The sequence below is a fragment of the Macrobrachium rosenbergii genome, chromosome 2 (genome assembly GCF_040412425.1).
Source record: "Macrobrachium rosenbergii isolate ZJJX-2024 chromosome 2, ASM4041242v1, whole genome shotgun sequence".
Taxonomy (NCBI): Eukaryota; Metazoa; Arthropoda; class Malacostraca; order Decapoda; family Palaemonidae; genus Macrobrachium; species Macrobrachium rosenbergii.
This window is the reverse complement of record NC_089742.1, coordinates 43,905,803-43,930,616: the sequence shown is the minus strand read 5'-3', so window position 1 is coordinate 43,930,616 and position 24,814 is coordinate 43,905,803. Positions and strand designations below refer to the sequence as shown.

General features: G+C 39.1%; 2 protein-coding genes across 3 annotated transcripts in view; both read left to right on the top strand.

Moving 5' to 3' along the window:
* Positions 1–24,814, top strand: part of LOC136842905 (kynurenine/alpha-aminoadipate aminotransferase, mitochondrial-like) — a 654,775-nt gene that overhangs the window by 627,374 nt on the left and 2,587 nt on the right. The window contains exons 12-15 of the mRNA XM_067110853.1: positions 19,815–19,958; positions 21,388–21,567; positions 23,807–23,933; positions 24,716–24,765. Coding sequence (XP_066966954.1) covers positions 19,815–19,958; positions 21,388–21,567; positions 23,807–23,933; positions 24,716–24,765 — 501 coding nt within the window. The remainder of the gene's footprint in view (positions 1–19,814; positions 19,959–21,387; positions 21,568–23,806; positions 23,934–24,715; positions 24,766–24,814) is intronic.
* LOC136845941 (kynurenine/alpha-aminoadipate aminotransferase, mitochondrial-like) lies at positions 226–18,780 on the top strand. Of its 2 annotated transcripts, XM_067116475.1 has the most exons (5): positions 226–949; positions 2,143–2,503; positions 11,560–11,692; positions 16,726–16,888; positions 18,504–18,780. In XM_067116475.1, exons 3-5 carry the CDS (start codon positions 11,623–11,625, stop codon positions 18,700–18,702), a joined length of 432 nt encoding a protein of 143 aa, XP_066972576.1. In that variant the 5' UTR covers positions 226–949; positions 2,143–2,503; positions 11,560–11,622; the 3' UTR covers positions 18,703–18,780. The 2 variants fall into 2 exon arrangements, with proteins under 2 accessions (XP_066972576.1, XP_066972584.1); XM_067116483.1 differs by lacking the exons at positions 226–949; positions 2,143–2,503 and adding an exon at positions 10,423–10,722.

Below are 24,814 nucleotides of genomic sequence, written 5' to 3'. Positions count from 1 at the left end.
CGTGTAGGTCTATGCCCTGTCATTGCCTCAAAATATAAGAAATTGTCGTGTAGGTCTATGCCCTGTCATTGCCTCAAAATATAAGAAATTGTCGTGTAGGTCTATGCCCTGTCATTGCCTCAAAATATAAGAAATTGTCGTGCAGGTCTATGCCCTGTCATTGCCTCAAAATATAAGAAATTGTCGTGTGGGTCTATGCCCTGTCATTGCCTCAAAATATAAGAAATTGTCGTGTAGGTCTGTGCCCTGTCTTTGCCTCAAAATATAAGAAATTGACGTGTAGGCCTAATCTCTCAATGATATTAACATTTGACATGGCTGCATAAGTCTATGCTTTATTGCAATTAATGTGTTTATTTGGGATCGCTTATTTAGGCCAACACCAATTTAAAAGAAAAAAAGCAAGATGCTTGTGTATTTATAGGCTGCGCATGATAAAAAAAATGATGTACAGACAAATTATCCAAGATCTTCAAAATGATATATAACTTCATATATCTTTTATCGGAGATATCAGTTGCATATTTCACGACTCCGGGAACTCATACCTGTGGTGTCATGATTCATGCACGAAACGGAGCATTACCGAACGGAGTCAAATCCGTGCTGGCAATCGTTTGGACTGTTAATTAGTATGACGTCATTCTCCCTTCGAGAGCTAGCCAGTCACTGACGTGCAGTGGGAGGGGCTTAGCTGCAAAGCTAGGTGGACTCTGCTATAGTCATGGCATAGTCCCTCTAAATGCTGACAATACGGAAAACGTGCCTGTGTAACATGGGACGAAAATACTGAGATGCGGCCAATTCACAGACACGTTTTTCTTGATTTTTTTTTAACAATGACAAATTGTTTTTGTATTGGCTTCATGTGACCAGTGTTCAAACTGTCTTCTGAGGAGTTTGAGTATTGTGGGTATTCAGAGCACTGCTGTTTTGTTCTGGATAACAGGTATGTACGAGATGCAAGATGCGTATCACTTGAATTTTAAATTGCAGTATATATGCATATCATTTGTATGTCTGTACGTATTTGCGGGTGTATTAGTTTGCATGAGTGTATTTGTATGTATGTATATATATATATATATATATTATATATATATATATATATATATATATATTATATATATATATATATGTATTATATATATATATATATATATATATATATATATATATATATATATATATATATGTATTATATATATATATATATATATATATATATATATATGTATTATATATATATATATATATATGTATTATTATATATATATATATATGTATTATATATATATATATGTATTATATATATATATATATATATATATATATATATATATATATATATATTTATATATATGTATTATATATATATATATATATATATATATATATTTTATATATATATATATATGACATTTTTTTATCACACCGTGATTTATATACGATCATGAAGCTACAAATATCGCTTAATATCAAATACACGCTACCTCAGGAATATCCCTGATGGGGATATATATATATATATATATATATATATATATATATATATATGTATATGTATATATATGTGTGTATATATATATATATATATATATATATATGTATGTATGTATGTATGTATGTATGTATGTATGTATGTATGTATGTATATGTATGTATGTATGTATATATGTATATATATATATATATATATATATATATATATATATATATATATATGTATGTATGTATGTATGTATGTATGTATGTATGTATGTATGTATGTATGTATGTATGTATGTATGTATGTATGTATGTATATATATATATATATATATATATATATATATATATATATATATATATATAGTTACAAGAAGTCGCTGCACAGCTGACCCTTGGTTTGCCCTTAGTTTATCGAAAGTAGAATCGTCACTGCATAGCCGATCCCAGTTGGCCTAGATATCAACACACTAAATCTCATCAGTATTTTGATCTGTCCCTTCCCCTTACATGGGACAGATGTTTGGATAGCATGGTCAAAAAAGGCAAGGATAGGAGGCTGAGTGCCATTCCTTTAAACAGCTTAGCCCAACTAAGCTGCTTAAAACAACTATTCTAAAGGCAGATTGAGCTGGCTGAATTGTCTTTCCACAGGATACCTGGGAAGATACAAGCAGATGGTCGGAACACCTGGAAAATGACACATCTTCAGCCCGGTCACCACATGAGCCCAACATTGGGCCCCTACCCTTGACTGATGCCTGAAAAGGAGCCAGAACAGGGAGATCTTGGCAGTCGGCAGTCAGTGATGGCGGTTAGCAGTTAGCCAGAGCAATCGTATGTGCGTGAGAGGTGCTGAGAGGCCCCTCCCCCACTTCCCCCCTGTCCACACCCAACTCCAGACTCGTTACCATCTCTACAGTCATTCTCGAGTGGATCGTCCAAGTGATAGTGTACCGTGCCATACGTGTGATTGTCCCTCGTCATTCTTCGCCAGAGACCCACTTCCCCTAAGGTAAAGTACAAGTGAAGATTTTTCGGTCACTATAGTTTGCCATTAGAACTGTTTATTGAGTGCCAGTATTCTACCTCTATCCTTGTGCCATTTTATCCAGTGCCATTGCCAGTGTTCTTTGTTCCAGTGTAAAATGTTCATTCATTCCTCGAGTCCTTGGCACCATCAGTGCAGCCATGAGTCATTGTATGTGTTATACTTTTTTTTTTTGATGGCATGTAATTTTTACCTCTCTATTGCAGAGGGCCTTTGCTGTGGACTCATCTTGGACTGTGCCTTGCCATCATTCAAGACTACAGTAGAAAGATCTTCAGGAGTTGCAAACCTCCTAATAATTCATTTAACCATTTTCCTTTTGATTCCTTTTGTAAATATAATTACTTAATTTAACCAGAGTGTTTACGTAACATTCCCTCATGAAGTAGAGCCCCAAGCTCACCGAATCATCCCCATTTTTCTTTTCTTTTTATGATTTCCCTTAATGTAAAGTCACATCTCCAAGGCCAGCTTGAAGAAAGATCCGTTGCCAGCCTGTAAACCATTCTACGAATCTAGAAATCCAGGGAAATACATAAAAATGGCTACCTTCCCATAGATCTCGTTTAGCAGTTGCATTTTCCCCTCTATTGTTGCTTTGTTGTATTTGCAACTCGCCAAATCAGCGATTAGCAAAGCTAAGCTGGGTGCGAGACAAATTCTGAACCTGGTACCAAGAGCACAGACCAAGAGAGTTCCACGTAAGTAATGTGTTTATCTTGGCAAATTTTTTTATTTACAATCGTGACTGTTCTTAGGGAATTAGAAATACGGACGCATGTACCCACTGAGAGAAGAGAACCGCCGTATTAGATTTGTTAATGCATGCCTTTAAGGATAGGTAGTGAGGAAATAACCAGTGCTAACCAATTTTATTTCGAGGAATAGTGCAAAAGAAATTCATCTGTGTTAAATTCTTGGCCATTTCCGTTTCGAGGAATAGTGCAAAAGAAATTCCTCTGTTTTAAATTTTACTTCGCAGTTCGGAATACCGAATTATTTAGGCACAGACGAACTCCCCCATGGGATAAGATCAACTTCGATCACTGAAATTCTCTCTCTCAGGTTAGCTAAAACTCGAATTAGGTGTTAGGAAAGCGAAATTTGAACTCCACTTCTAAGGAAAAAGTTACGAGGTCATTTTTACTATTATCTGCTCATCCCAGGAAATTCCCCGCAGTCAGGAGACCAGACGGTGTTTGTAAACAGAAGGGTTCATTCAACCAGGGTCTAAAAATAACCCACAGCAGTGGAGTCAGACGACACTCCACCCCCTTCCTCCCCGCTGCACCAAATCTTCATTCCTTGCCCGTGTAGTGTCCCTATAAAGATTGTTCCTACTCGGGCCACTCTCAGCAAAAATTTTTTGGGGGGGTTTTTTCCCGTTAGTAACTTCCAAGTCCTACGGGACAAAACCTATTTTCAAGTTTTATGAGACCAGTCCAATTTCTCAGTCCTATGGGACAGATCCCAATTCCAAGTTTTAAGAGACCACTAAATTCTACGTTGTACGAGGCGAGAATTTCCAAGTCCTGTGGGCAAACCAAATTCCAAGTTTCATGAGACTCCACCAAATTCCATGTCTTACAAGGCGAGAATTTCCAAGTCCTATGGGCAAACCAAATTCCAAGTCTTACGAGAGACTCCTAAATTCTGCATCGTACAAGGCAAGAATTTCCAAGTCCTACAGGCAAACCAAATTCCAAGTCTTACGAGACACCACTAAATTCTACGTTGTATGAGGCGAGAATTTCCAAGTCCTACAGGCAAACCAAATTCCAAGTCTTACAAGACGCCACTAAATTCTACGTCGTACAAGGCAGGAATTTCCAAGTCCTACGGGCAAATCCAATTCTAAGTCTTACAAGACTCCACCAAATTCCATGTCTTATGAGGCGAGAATTTCCAAGTCCTACGGGCAAACCAAATTCCAAGTCTTACGAGACTCCACTAAATTCTACGTTGTGCGAGGCGAGAATTTCCAAGTCCTATGGGCAAATCCAATTTCAGGTCTTATGAAACTCCACCAAATTCCATGTCTTATGAGGCGAGAATTTCCAAGTCCTACGGGCAAATCCAATTCCAAGTCTTACAAGACACCCACCCAAAATCGACGTCCTACAAGACGCCCACATCCTATGTGACGCCCATCCAAATCAACATCCTACGAGATGCCCATGTCCTACGTGACACCCATCCAAACCCACATCCTACAAGACGCCCACGTCCTATGAGATGCCCACGTCCTACGTGATGCCCATCTCCCAGTTCCTGATCCCATTTAATTTTTTTCTTAACTTGAGAAGGACCTGCCAACTAAGTTTGACAAAATGGCTACTGTCAGAGCACAGTGCAATGAGGACTTTAAGTTATTCATGCAGGTAGGAAAAGATATGGGTATGTCGGGGAAAGAGTTATGGGACTGCGTCCAGGGACAACTAGATGCTGCAATGAGAGAAAGAGAGGCAGAAAGAATCGCCCAGGAGAAGAGAGAGGAGATGGAGAGGCAAGAGAGAGCGAAAAGAGAGGAGGTAGAGCAGCAAGAGAAAGAGAAAGAGAGGATCACCCAGGAGAAGAGAGAGATCAAAATGAGAGGAGATGGAGAGGCAAGAGAGAGAGAGAGAGAGAGAGAGAGAGAGAGAGAGAGAGAGAGAGAGAGAGAGAGAGAGAGAGGATCACCCAGGAGAAGAGAGAGGAGATGGAGCGGCAAGAGAGGGAGGAGGAGAGGCAGGAGAAGGAGAAGGAGAGAGAGGAGCGAGAACTACAGCTCGCCCATGACCTCCAGATGTTAGCCCGGCAGAATCCAACCTCCAACCCCCCTCTCCTGCGGTGGGGATGAGCACCCTCAGCCAAGCCCACTTGTTTATGCCTGAGTAAACGGAGGCAGAACCCGAAGTGTGGCTCGAGAGGGCCGGAAGAGTCCTGGATTGCTGCACCCTCTCCCCCATGGAACTCTCCCTTGTTCTCACTAAATTCCTGGGAGGGAAGGCACTCATTGCCTACCACGCCCTTTCAGAAGAGGATATGGAAATTAAAGCCATTACTCAGCTAGTTACCAAGCGTGCACGAGACTGCTCTCAGCGGTGGAGGCGGGAGAGAGCAGACTGAGAAGCAGGCCACACTTGGTCCAACTGGGCTTACCATTCCGAGCGGGCGTTAGCAAAATGGCTCGAGTCCAAAGGGGCTACCAGCGCCGCCGAGGTACTCGAGAAATTTAAATTTGAGCATTTCTTATGCTACGCCCCTCCTGCCCTGGCCACACGTGTAGTAGAAAGGGCCCCTGCAACACTCACCAAGTATTGCCAAATAGAAGACATGCGGGAGACTCACCACCCTCAGGAGGAATCCATGCGGCGGAAGATATATCCCCCGCCCTTCCTCAGAAATGCGGGAAAGCCCCTACCTTGCCATTATTGTAAAAAAATGGGGCATTCCTCTGACCAAGTGCCGAAATCGGCCCTCTCCCGGAAACCCACCAGATAACTTGCCTGCACCCTCCACATGGGCAGTGCGAAAAGATTTCAGCCAAACTTTTTGCACAGCATGCAAGGTTTATGGCCACTCTCCCTCATGGGCAAAATGCCCTAAATATAATACATCAAATGCTCCCGCCATCGCCTTGGCCGTCACGAATAACGAGTCCTTGGGTTCTCCCACGGAAGGTCCCATATATGTTGCCCCTCCCAGGGACAGCTACCCCACACGCTGAGTCAAGGCATTCGATGATTCTGGCATGCAAATCTTCCTCATATGAAGGGACAGAGTTCCCTATGGAGCTCTAATCAATAGACGAAAACACGCACAATCGAGGGAGTAAATCAGTTTAAAATGATACTCCCTATGGTTCAATTGAGTCACAAGACCTCATCAATCGAAAATTTGCAATCTTGCAGTAGCAAGCTATCTTCCCAGAGGTTATGACGTCCTCCTGGGACAGGACTTTCAGTCCCCACCTAAGTCACGACAATGCGGGGATCCACATTCCCCAACTCATTCCTCAGGCACGAGTAATCCCCCACCACCTTCTCCCACGTCGATACCGGCGCCCCCAGGGTACCATAAAGATGCAAGATTTCTACCAGTGTCACTTGAGTATGATGTACAGTGGCCCCCTCGATCGATTCCCGATCCCATTCCAGTGCCCAGCCCTGCCTCAGTGCCAGTGCTAGCACCAGAGCACAGCCCCGATCTCCATTCAAGGGATCCAACTCTGGACCCCCCTCTCTTCTCCTGGACTGGCCCCGCTACCAGCGTCAGTAAGAGAGACAGATCCTCTCGACCACAGCGGAAGTTCACCTAAAGGTGCGGCCTCGCAACCCATGCCTGAGCTGGTCATTGATACCTGCGAGCCTCTCACGGCCCCCCACCCACACCCCCTCCCCCTGCCCGACCACCTCCTCTCTGTCTCAGTCCATCGCAGACACAATTGGGAGTCAGGATTCTGCCATCTCTCACTTGGCGATGAACTCCAAGAGCTGCGACGGATCGTGATAGAACTAATGAAGAAAATCCCTTTGTCAGCTATCGCAGCAACCAACACAGGTGGCACTCCATGCCGCCCTCCGGCCTTGGGTCCTCCGATTCCCCGGCTGAGGACAACTGCCCAAGTAGGAAAGGTTCACTGAGGAAGTACCACGGGCGTGGATAATTCCAGATAGCTTAAAGAGAGCTTCCGAGCTATCCTGGCACCTGCGCTAACTTGGCACAGTGCCACTCCTTCATCGTCCGAAGATCTTGGCACCTCTATCCAGAAAGAGGATGTCAAGGTCCTCCACTGTTCTCTTTATTCCCAACACGCCCACGCAAGCTCATGCCTTGCCATTGGCAGTTAGGCCACCTGCCTAAGTCTTATGACTCCCCTTCATTGCCTACCGCAGCAGGAGGCATTTAAATACGGTATGCCCTTACCATCTGTTAGTACTATTATGAGTGCAAAAATGGCACAGTGCCATGAGCTTAAATGCTGGCACCTGATCCTTCCAGAGGGCTTGTGCCCTCTGGTTACCTTTGCAGCCCTCTTGGGCTAAGAAATTGTCCTAGCTGTCTTCCACAGGCTATGGAGCATAATTCTGGCATACGTAATAATTACCTGTATTCTACCCTCATTGGCCATTCTGATTATGTCATTTATTCTCTTGCAAGAGCGACAAATCGCGCCTCTCCTCCCTTGTGTTTCTCCTTTCAGATGTACATTAATCACGTCATGTATTTTACCTGTCTTTATTTGAGATTCTTTATGTACCTCATCTTATGTATCATTGTACAGCCTTTCTGCCAATATGGATATCTACCTTCATATGCCATGTAACGAATGTTGTACATATTTTTATGCTTGCCAGAAAACACAAATCTTGTATCAACGCAGCAGGGGACCTTGGGTCACCCGCTACCTTTCCATCCGCTTTTTGTCTTATAAACACCTGTCAAGAATAGTAAAAAATCAGTCTCTGTTTTGACATTTCTCTTGAACCTCACACTGGTGACTCCAGGTCAGGACTGGTAATGAGGTTTCGGGCCCAAATCCATTAACGACTAACTATGGCCTATTCCTACCATCAGAAAGCCTTTAGCCAAAGAACTACGGCGTAAAGTTTAGGTTCTCTGCTAGCACTCCTCCCAGGCGGAACCGTGCCATTAATGGATTAAATACAGCGCACTCCAAAAGGGCACATTTTGGCACTTCGCTTGACCTCTCGAACAAATCAGCACCAACAATGACTCACACGCACATTTTCCCGCGCGGCGCGTGGAGAAGCAAAAATGTCAGAAACAAAACCTCACGCGTAACCGTGAGCATCGCCTGTATGCCTTCACTAACAAGGCCAGACACACAAACTTCCCCGCTCTCGAAAAACACGCATCGCGGGTTCTGGCAATAAAATGCACTAAAGATAAATGGGAAAATCTAAATAAATGCTACAAAAATCAACAGAGTAAATGAAAACGCAATAAAAAGAAGCATTCAACAGAATCACCCCTGGCTGGGCACGCAACCAAAACAAGTCACATAAATTAAAATAAAGAACAAACTGCTGAATTCCTAATCCATGCCCATGTCCGAGAGAAAAGCACACATTAACAAAATGTTATCCCAGCCCTCAGAGATAAAATCAAAGCCTGGGAATAGCTAGGCGGGGTTGATAACCCTAAAGGCCTTGGTCATAGCGGATGTAAAATTCCCTCTGCTGGGCGGACTTCCTAGGCAAATACGTGGATAAGTAGCAAAAAATCGCCAGAGTAATAATTAACACAGGATGCCATTAACGCCAGCACTCCAAAGACCCAGGATAAAACCATCTGCTCCACCCCCAAAAATTAACATGAAAATCCTAAGGAGTTATGATCTATAAACCAGAACTGCGCCAGTCACCTGGGAAATTTCAAAAAAATTCATCTTCCAAAAACACCACGACGGGCCTGAAATGCCAAGTAAAAAAATAAATATATAAGCTACAAGGCGCCAAACTGGCAAATGAAGATAAATGAAAACATATAAATAAGTTTCTGTTAAAAGGCATCAAACATGACACATCCCCTCCACATGGTAAAGAAATCAGATGGTTCAGTAAGCCCTGCGAAATGGGTTATCAACCCTGAATTTTAAATACGCAGTTACTACCCCTTTATAACATGCAAGACCTGACATGTGAAATTAGGACCTAGATAGAAGTAAATAACAAGTCCCAAAAATACCAAAAACGTTAAAAAAAATACCATCATCGCCCTTCGGGAATAATTTACATAAAAATAATTCAGGGAGCCGAGAAAGATTATATTATACTTGGTGCTAATCTGAAGATCTAGAAGAAACAGACATCCTCCAACCCTTGGCTGCTCAGTAAAACTCTTCTGCACGATGGATTAATCCAAATTTTTTCTCATCAGATTAACTACAAGTTATCGAATTGCACAGTAATACACAGAAATAAATTAAAATCAACAAACACACTTTTAAAAACATATATACATATGTGTGTATAATATATATATATATAAATCATATATTTATATAAAAATAATATAAACAAAAATAAATGTATAAATATATGTATAATATATAGAATATGAATAATGTATATATATATAAATATATATATATATATATACAAAACAAAAATATGATTATATATAAATGTATACAAAGGCAAAATAAACACAAACAGCTATGTTAGTGTGTTTGTGTGTGTTCTAAATAAATTTTGTGGCCTTTGTTAGGTTTGCAGTAAGTAAAAACAAGTTTCAATAAAATTTATAGCATAAACTAAATAAACCCCCTCCTTCTCTCTCTCTCTCTCTCTCTCTCTCTTTACCTCTCTCATTCTCTCTCTCTGTCGCAAAAAAAGAATAAAAACTAAATGAAACCAATACTTTTTTGACATTGATTCCCAATCATCATGGCATCCATGCTTTTTAATTATCATTTCCTCACTTATTCTCTGAATTCCAGATGGGATAAAAATAAATCATTCATTTACCAATGATGTACGGATATTAACTGGACGAATTTTTTCTTGGAAGGCCAAAGTAACCCTGAAAAATGACAGACATTCGACATCAACCCTGAAATCATGGCTATGCTTCTGCAGTACCACGTTTGTTCAAAGTTTGTTCGAAAGGTCAAACATTGATGGGCAAAGTAAGGTCATGCATTGGTTACTCTGTGCAAAACTTTAATGCAAGATGCGAAATTATTTCTGTTGTTGTGAACCAGACCACATGAGTTACACTCCATAAATCCACATAATGCCGAACTACAGGGACTGATCTTAAATAATACACGAAATAAATATAAATCAATAAAAAATAAAAACAACTTAGGCAGAAATAAGATAGCCATTTTGCTAAAAATGACTAGCAAAAAAGTTAAAAGGCCTTGTATCTGGGGCCGGAGAAGCGCTGACAAGAATCTTTTAGTAAACAATCTTTTAGTACTACTGTACTTGCAGTGAGCTAATCATGGCACAGTCCCTCTAAATGCTGACAATGGGGAAAACGTGCCTGCGTAACATGGGACGAAAATATTGAGGTGCGGCCAATTCACAAACACGTTTTTTTTTTTTTTTTTTTTTTAATCAATGGCAAATTGTTTTTATACTCACTTCATGTGGCCAGTATCAAGTTGTCTTCGGAGGGGTTTGAGTATTGTGGGTATTCAGAGTTTGCTGTTTTGTTCTGGATAACAGGTATGTACCAAGATAAAAAAATGCTTATCATGTAAAATTTTAAAATTGCAACACATATGCATATCATTTGTAATAATAATAACGTATCTGCGGGTGTGTTAATAATAATAATAGTGTATAATAATATGTATATATGTATATATAATAATAATAAATATATAAATATATATATGAATATATATATATATATAATATATATATGTATATATACATATATATATATATATATATATATATATATATATATATATATATATATATGTGTGTGTGTGTATGCGGTGTGTGTGTGTGTGTGTGTGTATATGAGGCTGTGGTAGGTAAGGCTTAAAACTAGTGGAACTGAAGCTGCTGTGTAGAATACAGATTTTAATGAAAATCATTTATTGATGGGTCTTTTGTCAGAGAAATTTCTATTCCTCTCTATTCATTCATGTTAGATTACTTTTCATCATCGATTCTTGTTGTGAGAAAAAATACTAAATTTAATAACGTCGATAGAGAGTGGGACACAGGGCCTATTCCTGGCCAGGTAACATTAGAACACTAAGACCTAGTTTAGGTTTAGTTGGTCAAAGTTGTATTAATGAGTCAGGAATGTCAGGTTATACATCTAATGTAAAATGTGATATGATCACTATCTTTAAATTTTATTTTATTTCATATTTTAGGTACTGAATTCGTGAAACACGTTTTGTGGAGGGTGAATAAATCAAAATTTAAGTAAAAAAAATTAATTTTCAAAATCGTGTCAGGCGGGATTGGGCTAGATTAGGTTAATTATGATGGATTATTCAGGGAACCGAGTAAAGATTATATTACACTTGGTGCTTTCTGCAGATCTAGAAGAAACGGACATCTCTCCAACCCTTGGCCGCTTAGTACCGGATCCTCGTCTGCACGATGGATTACTCCAGATTCTTCTCATCAGTTGCTTCCGGTATCGACTCCCCCAGTATCTGGAACGAACTTGGTGGGTAATACACACACACACACACACACACAGAAACATATATATGTATATATATATATATATATATATATATATATATATGTATATATATGCACTTAAATGTACAATATGCATGTATGTTTATATATATACATTACACACAGATACATATATATATATATATATATATATATATATATATATATATATATATATATATATATATATATCTATATATGCGTGTGTGCGTGAGTTTGTGTGTGTTCTGGTTCCTTTTTTGTGGCCTTTGATAGGTTTGAAATAAGTACCAACAAGTGTCAATAAAATTTATAGCATCCATTCTGGCCCCGCCCCCTCTCTCTCTCTCTCTCTCTCTCTCTCTCTCTCTCTCTCTCTCTCTCTCTCGCTAACACGAGAAATTAAAGTGTAGTGCAGCAGATTGCTGTAAATCGTTCAGATAGTGAGCAAGCATGAAATTTGCTTTAAAACATTCCTAAGACTACGCTCTCTTGAAAGACTTGTACCTGAAAATCCAAGATGGCGGCTATTTTTCAAAATGACGCCATCTATGCTAATTCACTGGTTGGGAGCATCTATTGGATAGAATATATAGTTTTTTTTTAAACCTCGACTTTTAGGTTTAAAATGTTTCCATACCACACATTTTATTAAACCCTTACTAAATGAATTGTAACCAGATGACTCAAAATGTAGTTTGTAAAGTTTTTTACCTCCTGTAACTACTTGAACATAGAGACCAACTGTTTTTATTTAATGGTATATTCATGTGATCAGACAGTTTTAACTAATATGCTATTTTCAACTGAAATAGTAATGGTATGGTCACATACAACATTGTATCTAAGACTGTAACCATAAAAAGAAAAAAGAAGAAATGCGGACCTAAAGCAACCAATCTATGTATAGGTCTCTCAGCCTACACCTTTGAAAAATTCGAGGATAAGAAGGTAGGCATAGCATGACGTTGGATACTCAAGCTAGATTATCTACTGAAGAAGAGGGCAATATTTATCTACAGGGCAGCACTTCTTGCCTGAAGAAGTCAGTTCTGTTCTTCTTTATCAGCTCATAGAGACTGCATTGTTTACTTAAAGAGTCCCCAAACTTCTGAAGAATTACAGTCGACCTCTGTCAGGTGTGTCTGTAGAAGTTCTGCTGAGCTGGGGTGGGCAATGTCTTTGTTGTCAATGGAATACAGATCTGGCTCTCTTTCCTGAAAGGACTTCCCAAGTATTTGCAAAGCCAATGACAGCTTACTGACTCTCTCAGAATGTCTTCTGCATGAGGTGTTTTGTTCATGGTGTGTGTTGTCTGCTCATTAGACTCCTTACTTTGAACCTCTGTTTCGTATGCAGACACCAAGCGGATGATCTCTGGGCCAGCCACCATCCATCTTCTGAGTGCTGGCGGATCTTCAGTCAGCCCAATGAAAGCTCCGCCATCAGCCTTTTATAAAGGCGTTGGTCTGCTCACCAGAGCTTGGTCAAGGCCATTGCTGAAACTGGCGACTGTCTTGTGCACAGCAAAGTTGCCAGCCTTGAACTCCTTGTGCAACTCTGGGTGTGAACTCTCTGAGTGAAAGCATGTCCCGAGGGTGGATAGGCAAACCAGCAGGCATAGTTTGTATTGTTGTTGAAAGAAGTAGGGTATCAGCTCGTACCAGTATACAGCAGTAGAGGACAAAATTGGGCCTCCACGGAGGACCTGATCAGTAGGATATATCACTGTTCCATAGACAACACCATGTTGCCAGAGGTGGAACTGTGGACTCTGCTGTATTCCAGAAGGTCACACCACTCCCTCAAACTCTAATGCCTGCTCATTTTTGTTTGCTTTCTCAGCACAGTAGTCAGTGTATGCTGTCCTCAGGGAGTTGTACAAAGAGCTAGAGGCTGTAACCTGGTGCATCTGCAACATCCTGGTTACACTTGCAGCTGACAGGAAGGATTCTGCAGTTCCAGATGAAGCAACTCCTGCCTCCACAGAGCTCCCTGTCCAACCACTGCCATGAAAGTAGAGTACCAGAGATGTCATGCTGCCATCTCAATGTGCAGACCACCAAACATTACAGATGCTTGTCTTCGCCATACTGATCAAGGCCACTGCCACCTGCTTTGCTACGGCGCCGTTGGCTGATCCAGCTGTGATTATGGGTATCTGGCCGGGTTCAGAAAATCAGTGACATCCTGCTTTCTGCATCATCGTGTTTGATCGTAGCAACAGAATGACCTGATCACGCAGGAGGAAGCAATGAAGTTATGGTTACTTCAAATTCTGGGCTTCTCTTCATTGAAGCGTGATGAGCTGACCACGTCAGATTCACTGCATCATCTATTTCCTGGGTGACTACTTGACTTGTCAGCCACTGATACTCCAGTGCAAGCTGTGGTCCCAAGATATCTGTGGGTGGCTTTTGGTATTGCAGTGTTTGGTGGCACAGGGTTCTTTGTTTGAAAGGAAGCTGGTGAGATGTTTGTGAATGTGTCCAGCAATTCAGGCACCGACCTCACTTTCTCAGGTGCAAACTTTGGTTGCTGTCTTTCCTGTCAGTGTTCCTTGGTGGTGCTGAAATATGGAGATGCTAGTTCCATGGAAGGAGGTAGTGGCAGTAGTTGCAGATGGGTTGTGGTCGATGTTGTCCATCACTGCAGTGGTGGAACAACCCTTTTCACCCAGTACTGGGGACAGACCACACCCTCCCCTCCCACATATTTTCTTTGTGGCATCTCTAACTGTGCAGAGACCTCCAGTACTCTGTCATAAAGAGATACTGAGGCCATACTGATGTAGCATTTCAGCAGGTTTCTCTTCTGGTTTTAGCATGAACTGAGGTCCCATGTGACTGGTAGTGGTGTTTCTCTGTCTTTGGGTGTCTATGAGTTGTTGCTCCTCTTTGTATCAGGGTAGGTTGAACTGCATGAGCTGTGCAATGGCTGGTCTGACTTTGATGCTCCAAATCGTAAGTGTGACTTGATGTCAGCCCCATGCTCAACCATCCCTACAAACTGGAGCAGGAGAGGGAGGCTTACAGAATTTCGTACACAAGCCTCCAGAAAATGTGCCATCAAACTAGTGACTGATGATCAAGTAGACTTTCTGAGAATATTTGCTGCTTTGTAATGATAACTGCCTCTGAAGATCAGATGATTGAGCAAAGTGCTTTTCCCACATCCTTTTGAAATGCAAGTAATACATCTCTGCCAGATTTATGAGGCCTCAAGTTCTGATTTCTGCCAGAAGTTTGTCTTTGAGTCTCTTGGAGTTTACACTTGAGGTGACTCTACACCTAATTGTTCCAGACGTTGTTAGTAGAAATGGCAAATATCTGCCAGCCGAAATGTGACTGGATCATCTGAACAAAGGTTGTTTTCAACAATGTATGTCATCAGTTCTGACAGAACTAGTGGATACACATCTGATTCTGACTCAGTGCTACCTTGGTCTTTCTCAAGGCTCCTCAGGTAGGACCTTTTTCTGTTATAGGGCACAAAGACAGCATGGTGATACTTAAACTCCTGTGCAATGACATCCCCACCAAGTCAACAGCAGGAGCTTGCCATCACTAAGTATCTCTGCACATTCACACTGTAATTTTCAAATCAAGGCCCTTAGTACCGCCTGTCTGAGATCAGATGCAGGTGCCACTCTCACAGAAAATGCAACTTCATTGTCATGACTGGTTCGGCGCAGTTTTTGCGACTAGTCTCAATGTTGCTGGTCTGGTCATTGGATTATGGGCTTTCTTGCGATTCAGTTTAGTGTTAGGCAACAAGCGACGGTTCTGGTATTTTTGCTGCACATTTTCTAAAGTGGCCTCACATACTATCACCTTCATCAACCTTGCTGGATCAAGCCCTCAGTAGCATTTCATTAATTTCACTGAACATGAGATATTCCTTACCAGCATTGTGTACCCATCATGGTCTAGGACATGATGACAGGTGATGTCAAGTGCTCACCTCTTTTGTCCTTCTGACAAAGACAACACAAACTCAGTTTGTTTTTCTGCTACTCAATATTGGATTGGCATCACATTCTGCCATGATTTCACTTTTGATTAAAGGCCGAGGGTTATCAACACCACAGCAAACAAAGCACACATTCCTGTATGGGATTCAACTGAGTTCGGTCTCCCTACACCTGGCCGATCCCATTCCATCAGTGCCATTTTAAGTCCCGTGTGATCTGTACACCATCCGGGTAAGTACATGAACCATCATGTACAGCCCCATACTTGGCTCGCTCTCCGCGCTGGCACATCCTGTCTATTCAGGTGCGGCTATCTAACTATAGCTGGTCTGGGGCTGTTAGAAGCATTTGGGACACTAAACTAAACTATACTACAACTACTAGTCTAAGACTACAGGTTAGTAAAAAGCTGGATTAGCTGGCACCAACCCCATGCTGAGTTACACAGCAGTGATAATCACCAGTGTGCCTGGTTGTGTGCAGACATACACTCTTTTACATTTATTAATTTCCTTCAAAATTGATGAGTTATTCGAAAGATGGCCTCATTAGGATCTAAAACCAGAAACCAAGATCCATGCTTAAAACGATAGTTGTTGAACCCAGGCATTATTTCTCATTATAATTATTGTTTCTACCTTTCTTGGCAGCCATATAGCCCCCATATTTAAATGAAACTGTGCTGGAAAGCTACAGAAACATAATATTCACAAGAAATAGTATTGAAGAGCTTTACCATATTGCTACAAGCAAATACATGCCATTCTAGTGAAAAATTAGCCAAAATCTGTCGATACTGGCCGCCATCTTGGAATTTGGCGCCATATTAAATTTTGCGTGGCCAGCGCCCTTTTCTGATAGAGAACTTTGGAAGCACTTGTGCAGAATTTCAATACTTGTTTCCCATATCTGACAATTCTTATGAAATATGCAATTATCTGCTGCACTAGTGGAGGAAGGAGTGAAAACAAAAGAAACCCAATACCTTTTTGACTCTGATTCCTAATCATCCTGGCATCCATGCTCTTTAATTATCATTTCCTATCTTATTCTCTGAATTCCAGGTGGGATAAAAGTAAAGGAAGCGCCATTTGAAATGATGTACGGAAATCCTAACCGGACGACTTTTCCCTTCTTGAAGGCCAAAGTAACCCTGAAAAATGACCAGACATTCGACATCAACCCTGAAATCATGGCTACGCTTCTGCAGTACCATGATGTCATTGGGTAAAGGAAAAGCTTATTCAGTTGTAATGTTAGTCAAAGTATTTTCGATGAATGGTACTTGAAAATGGTACGACAACCCCCTAATGTTTGTTTGGGTCATAATGACGCATGTAGAATAGTAAGCCTAGTGTCAGCAAATATCTTTCAACTCGATACTTGGTGAGAATTCCCTGTACATTATTGAAAGGACATGGAACGTTGTTGTTTCCATTATCCAAAATCTAAATGCTTAAACTTTCATTAAATAATGAAAATTAACCTCTAGTGCATTAGTTTATAGTGCTTTTAAGGATTCCCTGACCGCTGTAGCTAGTGTCAATTAAGAAAGGTATATGTGATAGAACTCCTTTCATATCGAACTAAAAAAAAATTCAGGATAATTACTCATTGTTTCAGTAGAAGTGATGTTATGCCAAATTTAACTGTCCTAGATTGTTGTAAATTCTTTGCACTATTAAGGTGTTGCAACAGAGAAGCTTGTACTCAAAATTGCCAGAGCAGTGGAAGTGGCATTAAGTGGAAAATCACTCATTTAGATTAAATTCATCTGTTACTCAAACAGAGCTGTTGAGCGTCCTTCAGGGAAGCTGCAACCCCTTTCGTTCCTTTTACTGTACCTCCTTTCATATTTCTTTCTTGGGGGCCAGCCCCCTCCTAGTATTGATTCATAGTAAGTTGCGAGGTTTCTTCTTGTTACACCATGAATGACATTTAACTGTCATTTTCTGTTTCAAGACACTCAGTGACCTCATAGGTCCAAATGCAAAGACATTTAGCCTACATTCTTCATCTTAGTTCTATACAAAGAAATGTGAGTGAATTTTCAATTTGCTAGCACAACATTGTGTCAGAATGTCTGTACCCTAGTAAGTTTCAGTGGTGATATTATGTCTCAATCCAAGAATTTCCCTTCTTGTTGGTATGACAGAGGAAACCCACACAGGATATACTGGACTACGCAGATATATTCACCAGCTAGGCGCAAACGTTATTCACTGCACCAAATGTTTGTCAGAAGCTGTTGTCGTTTCTCATATTTTCTATCTCTTAAAAATTGAAGAAAAAAATTTTAACTCTTGAATTCTCTACTATTTTCCCAGTGAATATTGATTATATATAGTCTTGTATGCAGCAGTTGTTACCCAAACGATCGTACATATTCTGGAGTTTCAAGATAGTTGAATTTCAAGTTATTTTACTTGCGTGAATGTTACGCTGTAGCAGAGTTGTGACCAATAAAAAAATAAAAATAAAAGTTTAGCATTTTCAATACAAAAATTTTTCTACAGTGGTTGAACAGTCACTGCATTTTGTTTTGTAGTTAGCAAAAAGAATTATGAAAATCAGTTGTTATTAACCTATCATTACTCTATCATCATTTTAAATAAAAAATACTATACATTTTTTCCAGTGATAACAAAAGTACTACAGAAATCATCGCCACAAATCTTAACATTGTTTATATAATTTTTATCTGTGTATTTTTCTCACTTTCTCCGCATTGTACACTTACATTTTAGAAATCAGTATATTGTAATAACGTTGAAGTAATGTTTTCTGTATCTTTTTTCCCATCTATTTTTCTTCAAATTTTTCCACCTCTCGAAACTTAAAGGTATCAGCCCCTAATACAATACATTCGGGTCTTGACGGAGCGACTTCACGATCCTCCCCTGTGGGGCGATCGTAAGGTGGTCGTAACGACAGGGTCCCTGAACGCCCTTAGTACAGTCTTCGAGATGCTACTCGACGCCGGAGACACGGTCTTCGTTCCCATGGAGTGCTATCAAGGAGTCAGCTTTGCGGTGAGCTAATCCTCAAGTTATAGTAATTGCTTTGGTGTGGTCAAAATTTTTTTTCTTTTTCGTAGCTGTCTGTTTACGTTTATTCATTACGTTTATTCTGGGCCCAATAAACCATTTGTAAATGAACCTTAACAAGGCAAGAACATCATCAGTATAATGTCGTAAGTAGGAGGTTTTGTTTTCAAATTGTTTTCATTGCTCTTCGTTTTTATTCAGTCCTTCCTTTTGTCTTAGTATGTTCTTGCCAACAGGATATTTTATTATCAGAATTCTGACATTTAAGATTTTAAATTTTATTGACAGTATAACTCAGGAAAGCTATTTCACTTATGATGACGTCTCGTTAGGTCTGTGCCATCCTAAGTCCTAAAGATTTTATTCGGTTATACGTTTTCTGAGGCTACTACTGGATTAACAAAGACTGGTTTGAAACCTGAACTCGGATCACCTTTGCTGCTAACAAAGTTATCATTCAGCCGAATTTCTCCAGCATACAGAATGAGGAGAATTGTGAAACAGGTCAAAACCATGAGACAAACCCGTTGATTAACTGCAATCAAATCAAGCACAGATTGTCTCATGAAGGTAAGTGTGCCCTAGCTCCTGTGCCTTCTACTCACAAACACTTATTTTAGCTACCTTCAGATTACAGTCCCTTTATGTGAAGATATTGAGTACCAGTTCATTCGAAGAAGGTTGAGAATAAATTAAAAAATATATCAATATATCAATAAATACCTCTTGCATAATTTTTCTCCAAGTATTTATGCATTTCACTATTACGAATTAACTGATAAGATATTTGTCAATGTGTTAGAGTGTATCTTTTTCTCATGTGAGAATCTGTAACGACTAAACTTACCATTATGTTTTAGGTGGCTTTTAAATATAATACTAAGGTGTTTGATTTATCCAACAATTCTCTCTCTCTCTCTCTCTCTCTCTCTCTCTCTCTCTCTCTCTCTCTCTCTCTCTCACACAAAGAGTAAACAGAATTGTTTACTCTGGTTTTCCCTTTTTGACAAGTCTTTTTAATAGCATAACTCGTTTGCTTTCATCAATCTTCTGTCTGTATTCCACTCCATATTAATGATTTTTCTTTTCTGTAAATTATTCATCAGTTTCTGTATGTGAATCCTGGAGGAAGTAACCCAGATGGAACTGTCCTGAGTGAATCCAGGAGACGAAGAATCTACGATCTTGCTTGCCAGTATGATATCCTTATTGTTGAAGACGACCCCTATTACTTTTGGCAGTTTTGTGATGTGAGTACTTTATTATTATTATTATTGTTGTGTGTGTGTGTGTGTATTATTATTATTTATTATTATTGGTATTAGTGGAGTCTTCTATGGGTAGGCTATAAGATTTATTAGTTCTCCGTTGGGCGAGTCGGTAGGATTGTCGCCTGGCACTCGCTCAGGCCAGTTCAGTCTCGGCCGGCAATGGAAGAATTAGAGAAATTTATTTCTGGCGATAGAAATTCATATCTCGAAATAATGTGGTTCGGATTCCACAAAAGCTGGGGTCCGTTAACTGGGTAACTAACTGGTTCTTAGCCACGTAAAATAAGTCTAATCCTTCCAGGCCAGCCCTGGAGCTGTTATTCAGCTTGGTAGTCTGGTAAACTAAATGTGTATACTTATAAGATTTGTTGGTACGCAGTGAAATAACATAATGTACGATGTTGAAGAAGTTGGACAGCTAAGTAGGAAGAGAACACAAGGAACAAAAGGAAAAGTAAAAGACAGAAAGCAAAGGACTTGGAGTTGAAATGTACGGTGAAAAAAATGGTAATAACCTGCGGCTATAATATGCCAAGCAGGCGCACCTTAGGCTGCAACGACCCTGCGTTGTCTGACGTGAGTAAATACTTAATCTTATCAAATCAGAAGTTGCTCCTTTGATTTATTTATAAGAATCCATTTGGAAGAAACTTCCCTCTGCCCATAGATTTTACTCACCCACACTGGCACAAAGCCCAGATAAAATAGAAAGATTTAACACCCTTGCTTCGTAAAATGATAAGCGTAACTGAACTTGCAACAAACCTGAGCAAAAATCAGTAAAGTAAGAATAAGTGAGAATAAAAAAATAACACTTTAAATCAGGAGGGTTTCTTTCATATTTTTCATTAATGACCTACTGTATATCTGTAGGGAATTCTTTTTTTCATATATTTCTTATACCCTAAAGGGAAGTTAGTCATTTAGCTTCTGTCATCCTCTGGCACATCAAACACCTTTTAATGCTAGTTTCAGAGACACTTCATTTTACTCAGGGGAACTGCTCTTTCACTTCCTTTATCAGATCTTCTTGAGGGAGTAGCGAGACCAGTAAGATGTAGATATGATATGTGTTGTAAAGTACTCTTGCTTGTTGAAATCTCAACATAAAAATTGAATTATTTTTCACTCCCAGCAGCAATTTCCAGTTGAATAGAAAGATTGTACTTTTGAAAATATATAACATTATATATTATTTACTCCTTTGCCATTGTTAATACTTAACTTACATCTTGTATAGATAAAGTATTATGGTTCCAGGGTGGATCAGCATTTATATATATGTTTGAATTTAATGAATGCTATTGGGTGAGACTTCTCATCAAGGATTTTCATCTTGTTACACATACTAACAAAACGTATTACCGGCCTCTTTGACCCTTAGTCGATATATCGTTTCTTTTCGCAGGAGGTTCCCCCCAGTTTTCTTCAGCTGGATACTGAAGGTAGAGTCCTACGCTTGGAGTCCTTCTCGAAGATCCTTGGCGGAGGCTTGAGGTTGGGTTTCGCCATAATACCAAACCGCTTTGCCCCAGTTCTAGGTCAAATGATTTTCAGGTCTATCATGCATACTTCTATGCCCCCACAGGTAAGCAGCTTGAAGTGTATACGTAATTTACTAGTCTCTCTCTCTCTTTGAAATAAACATTCAGTTTTGTTAAAACTTGCATTTATAGATAATTGTCTTTCAGACATTTCACATGAATGTATACATGTTCCGAATAATAATAATAATAATAATAATAATAATAATAATAATAATAATAATAATAATAATTATAATGCTAAGTATACAAGTATGTAACAGTACGTTTGCCGTGAAGTACGCATTTCTGTTCTGTGCTTGACAATATTTTAAAAGAAACTTGTTTGACCAAACAAAATAATTGTTTATGTGGATAGCTAAGGCCAAGGAAATTAACCGACAACCCTGCTTTATACGGGATATTGATGGTTTATTTTTTTCCATATGGCATTTTTGATAGCGGAGGTTCTTTTCTTTTACTTTCATCTTTTTCCTTCTATTTTTGTGGACGGCTGGCAAAAAGACATCCATTCCACTAACAAGCCATAATTTTTTCAAGAATTACCCGGAAACTGAGTGTTCCTGATCACAAATGACAAGAATTAAATACAATAGTAGCCTATGCATAGCATTATTTAGGATGTCATTCGTGGGTGCTCAAGCCCATAAAAATTTCGGATATGACTGCTTATTTGAAATGTTAAAACAATTTTCTATTTTACTTATTTTTGTGTCATTATTTTTTTTTAACTTTCAATGCTTTCCTGTCATTTTTTTTTTTAGGAATCTTTCAAATTAAATATTTACTACTATTAATAACTCAAGCATTCGAACTCTCACCCACTTTTCAAGTAATTCTGGTAATGAGAAACCTAACAAGGGCCTCTTTTTTTTTTTTTTTTTTTTTTTGGTTGAGGCGCAGAAAAATAAGAAAATTAAATAGAAAATGTGACAAGAAACGTAATAAAAACTTACAAGAAATGGATGTAAAATCTAAACGTAACTCATTTTTAATTATAATTCTTCTGGGCTGAAAGAAAAGAAGGGAAGTGCATTAGGAACATATAGAATTAAAGGTTCAAAAATAAAGTTGATTGAAATACTCGTAAAAGATTCGAAATTTTTGTGGAACACCCACTGGATGTTACTGAGGAGAACAAAGAACTTAGTAAAGGTAAATAATAAAAGACGGACGATAAAGATCAGGAATGCGGATATAAGCAAAGATTATCTAAGTCTTTTTTCAAGGAACTACCCAATCAGTTGGCCAACTACCCCTGAAATGATTAACGGACCAGGAACCCTTATTCTAGTTAACCTGATACCGCATGTAGCTTCATACAGCGCACACTGTTGCTATTTCAGCTATGAGTAGCGGTTGTACAGATATTCAATTCATCGTTGATACAGTAATAATCTATGTACACTAAAATTTATGTAATTTATGAAGCACCCCTTGGAAACCCTTGGAACCCTCATATGGATCACGAACCCCCTAGTTATAGACCCCTCTATAAACAGTTCTCTTTATCTGAAGGGAAAGAAAAATCCTGGAAAAGCGAGGGTTTTATAATAGAAGACAATTGGTTGAATTTAATGAATGACATATACTAATACTAAAGCGAAAAATCATAAACCTTAAGCGGACATTGTACTATTTGAGCACTTGGAGCTTTGAGTGTGTTAGAAATGAATCAAGAAGACTAAAAATACTGAATATCAAACTTTGGAAAGAAAAAAATTGAGGGGTTACGTTGTTTTAGTGAACAAGCTAAGGTGAACTTGTACCAACGTAAGGTCCTGCTCCGCAGTTATGTTGGAATAGCGATTAGGGTCATATGGCAGAGAGTCTTGATAATAAATTGTATCACTAACAAATGAAGAAGCTTGCTAAGATGTTTATCAGGACCCAATTCAGAAGTGGGGCAATAAGAATGTTTATTTTTCTTCATTCTCAAGATTTGGAACTCGCTTCCGGGTTTTGTTTTCGAGGGTTTTATAAATGTCAGATCCTGAAATGCAGGTTTATCACTATCTGTGGAGTTTAGCCCAATTCCTTTCCTCCCAACCCCGCCCCACCCCCTCATTTTCTAGCGTATTCACGCAGTTATTCAAATAATTTATAAATATAAGATAAATCACAGGAGAATATCAAGAAAACTCAATGCAGGAAGTACGGAGGTCACTATGATCAAGGACCTACATCTGTTGTGTGTATGTGTGAACCTGTGTAGTTATTAATCATACTAAGATTTAGGTCATATCATAAATAATTTTACTACTGTTTGTGACTCATTCTTAGGTGATGGTCTGCCGTTTGTTCGACACTTGGGGAGTTGATGGTTTTTTGAAAGAAACTGAAAGGGCACGTGAGTTCTACAGAAAGCAAAGAGACACAGCACTCCAAGCTGCTGAGAAGCATTTGAAAGGTTTGGATCTTTCTCTCTCTCTCTCGCTCTCTCTCTGCTCTCTCTCTCTCTCTCTCTCTCTCTCTCTCTCTCTCTCTCTCTCTCTCTCTCTCTCTCTCTCTCTATATATATATATATATATATATATATATATATATATATATATATATATATATATATATATATATATATATATATATATATAAGTTCAATTCAGTAACAAATTTTCTCTCCCTCCCAGTTAAAGGCGTAATATCACACCCTACCAAAGGATATTCTTGGATATCTTTACTACACCTGTTATTAGAACCCAACCTAAATTTCCACCCATTTGATTCTTTCCTGTAACCTATCTTAGTTTGCCCATATAAACGCGGTATCACAAGAGTACTTTTTTGACAAATTTAATAACTTGTAGCTATATATTGCCGGTAGAAGCCAAAACTTATCTGTTATATTGATGGAAATTGTGAACAGAATTTGTTCGGCAAAGCTGTGTCATTTAACTCAATAAATAACATTATTTTTCATTGAAAAAATCCGTACAAAGTTTGCCAGTTGCAGAAACTAAGCATAGAACGCCAATTTTGTTGAGGAGAGAAATAAGCAATGTTGGTGTGCTAAAATTCGGTCAAATCCTAAGGGTTTTCGAAGTCGAAAAAAATGAGTCATATGTTCTTGCCAAAACTCTTTGAAAAATTAATTGATTTTGTTTTTTTTTTAATAACCCATTTAATTAATATAAACACACTCAAACACCCCTTGTTCCATTTTCTGTAGTTAATTTGTTCTCTTATCTACAGGTTGGTGTGAATGGACAACGCCATTGGGTGGCTTTTCTCTGTGGCTTAAGGTAAGTAGTCATATCACTTAGCAAAAAGGGCAGGTATTCTGAAAAATTA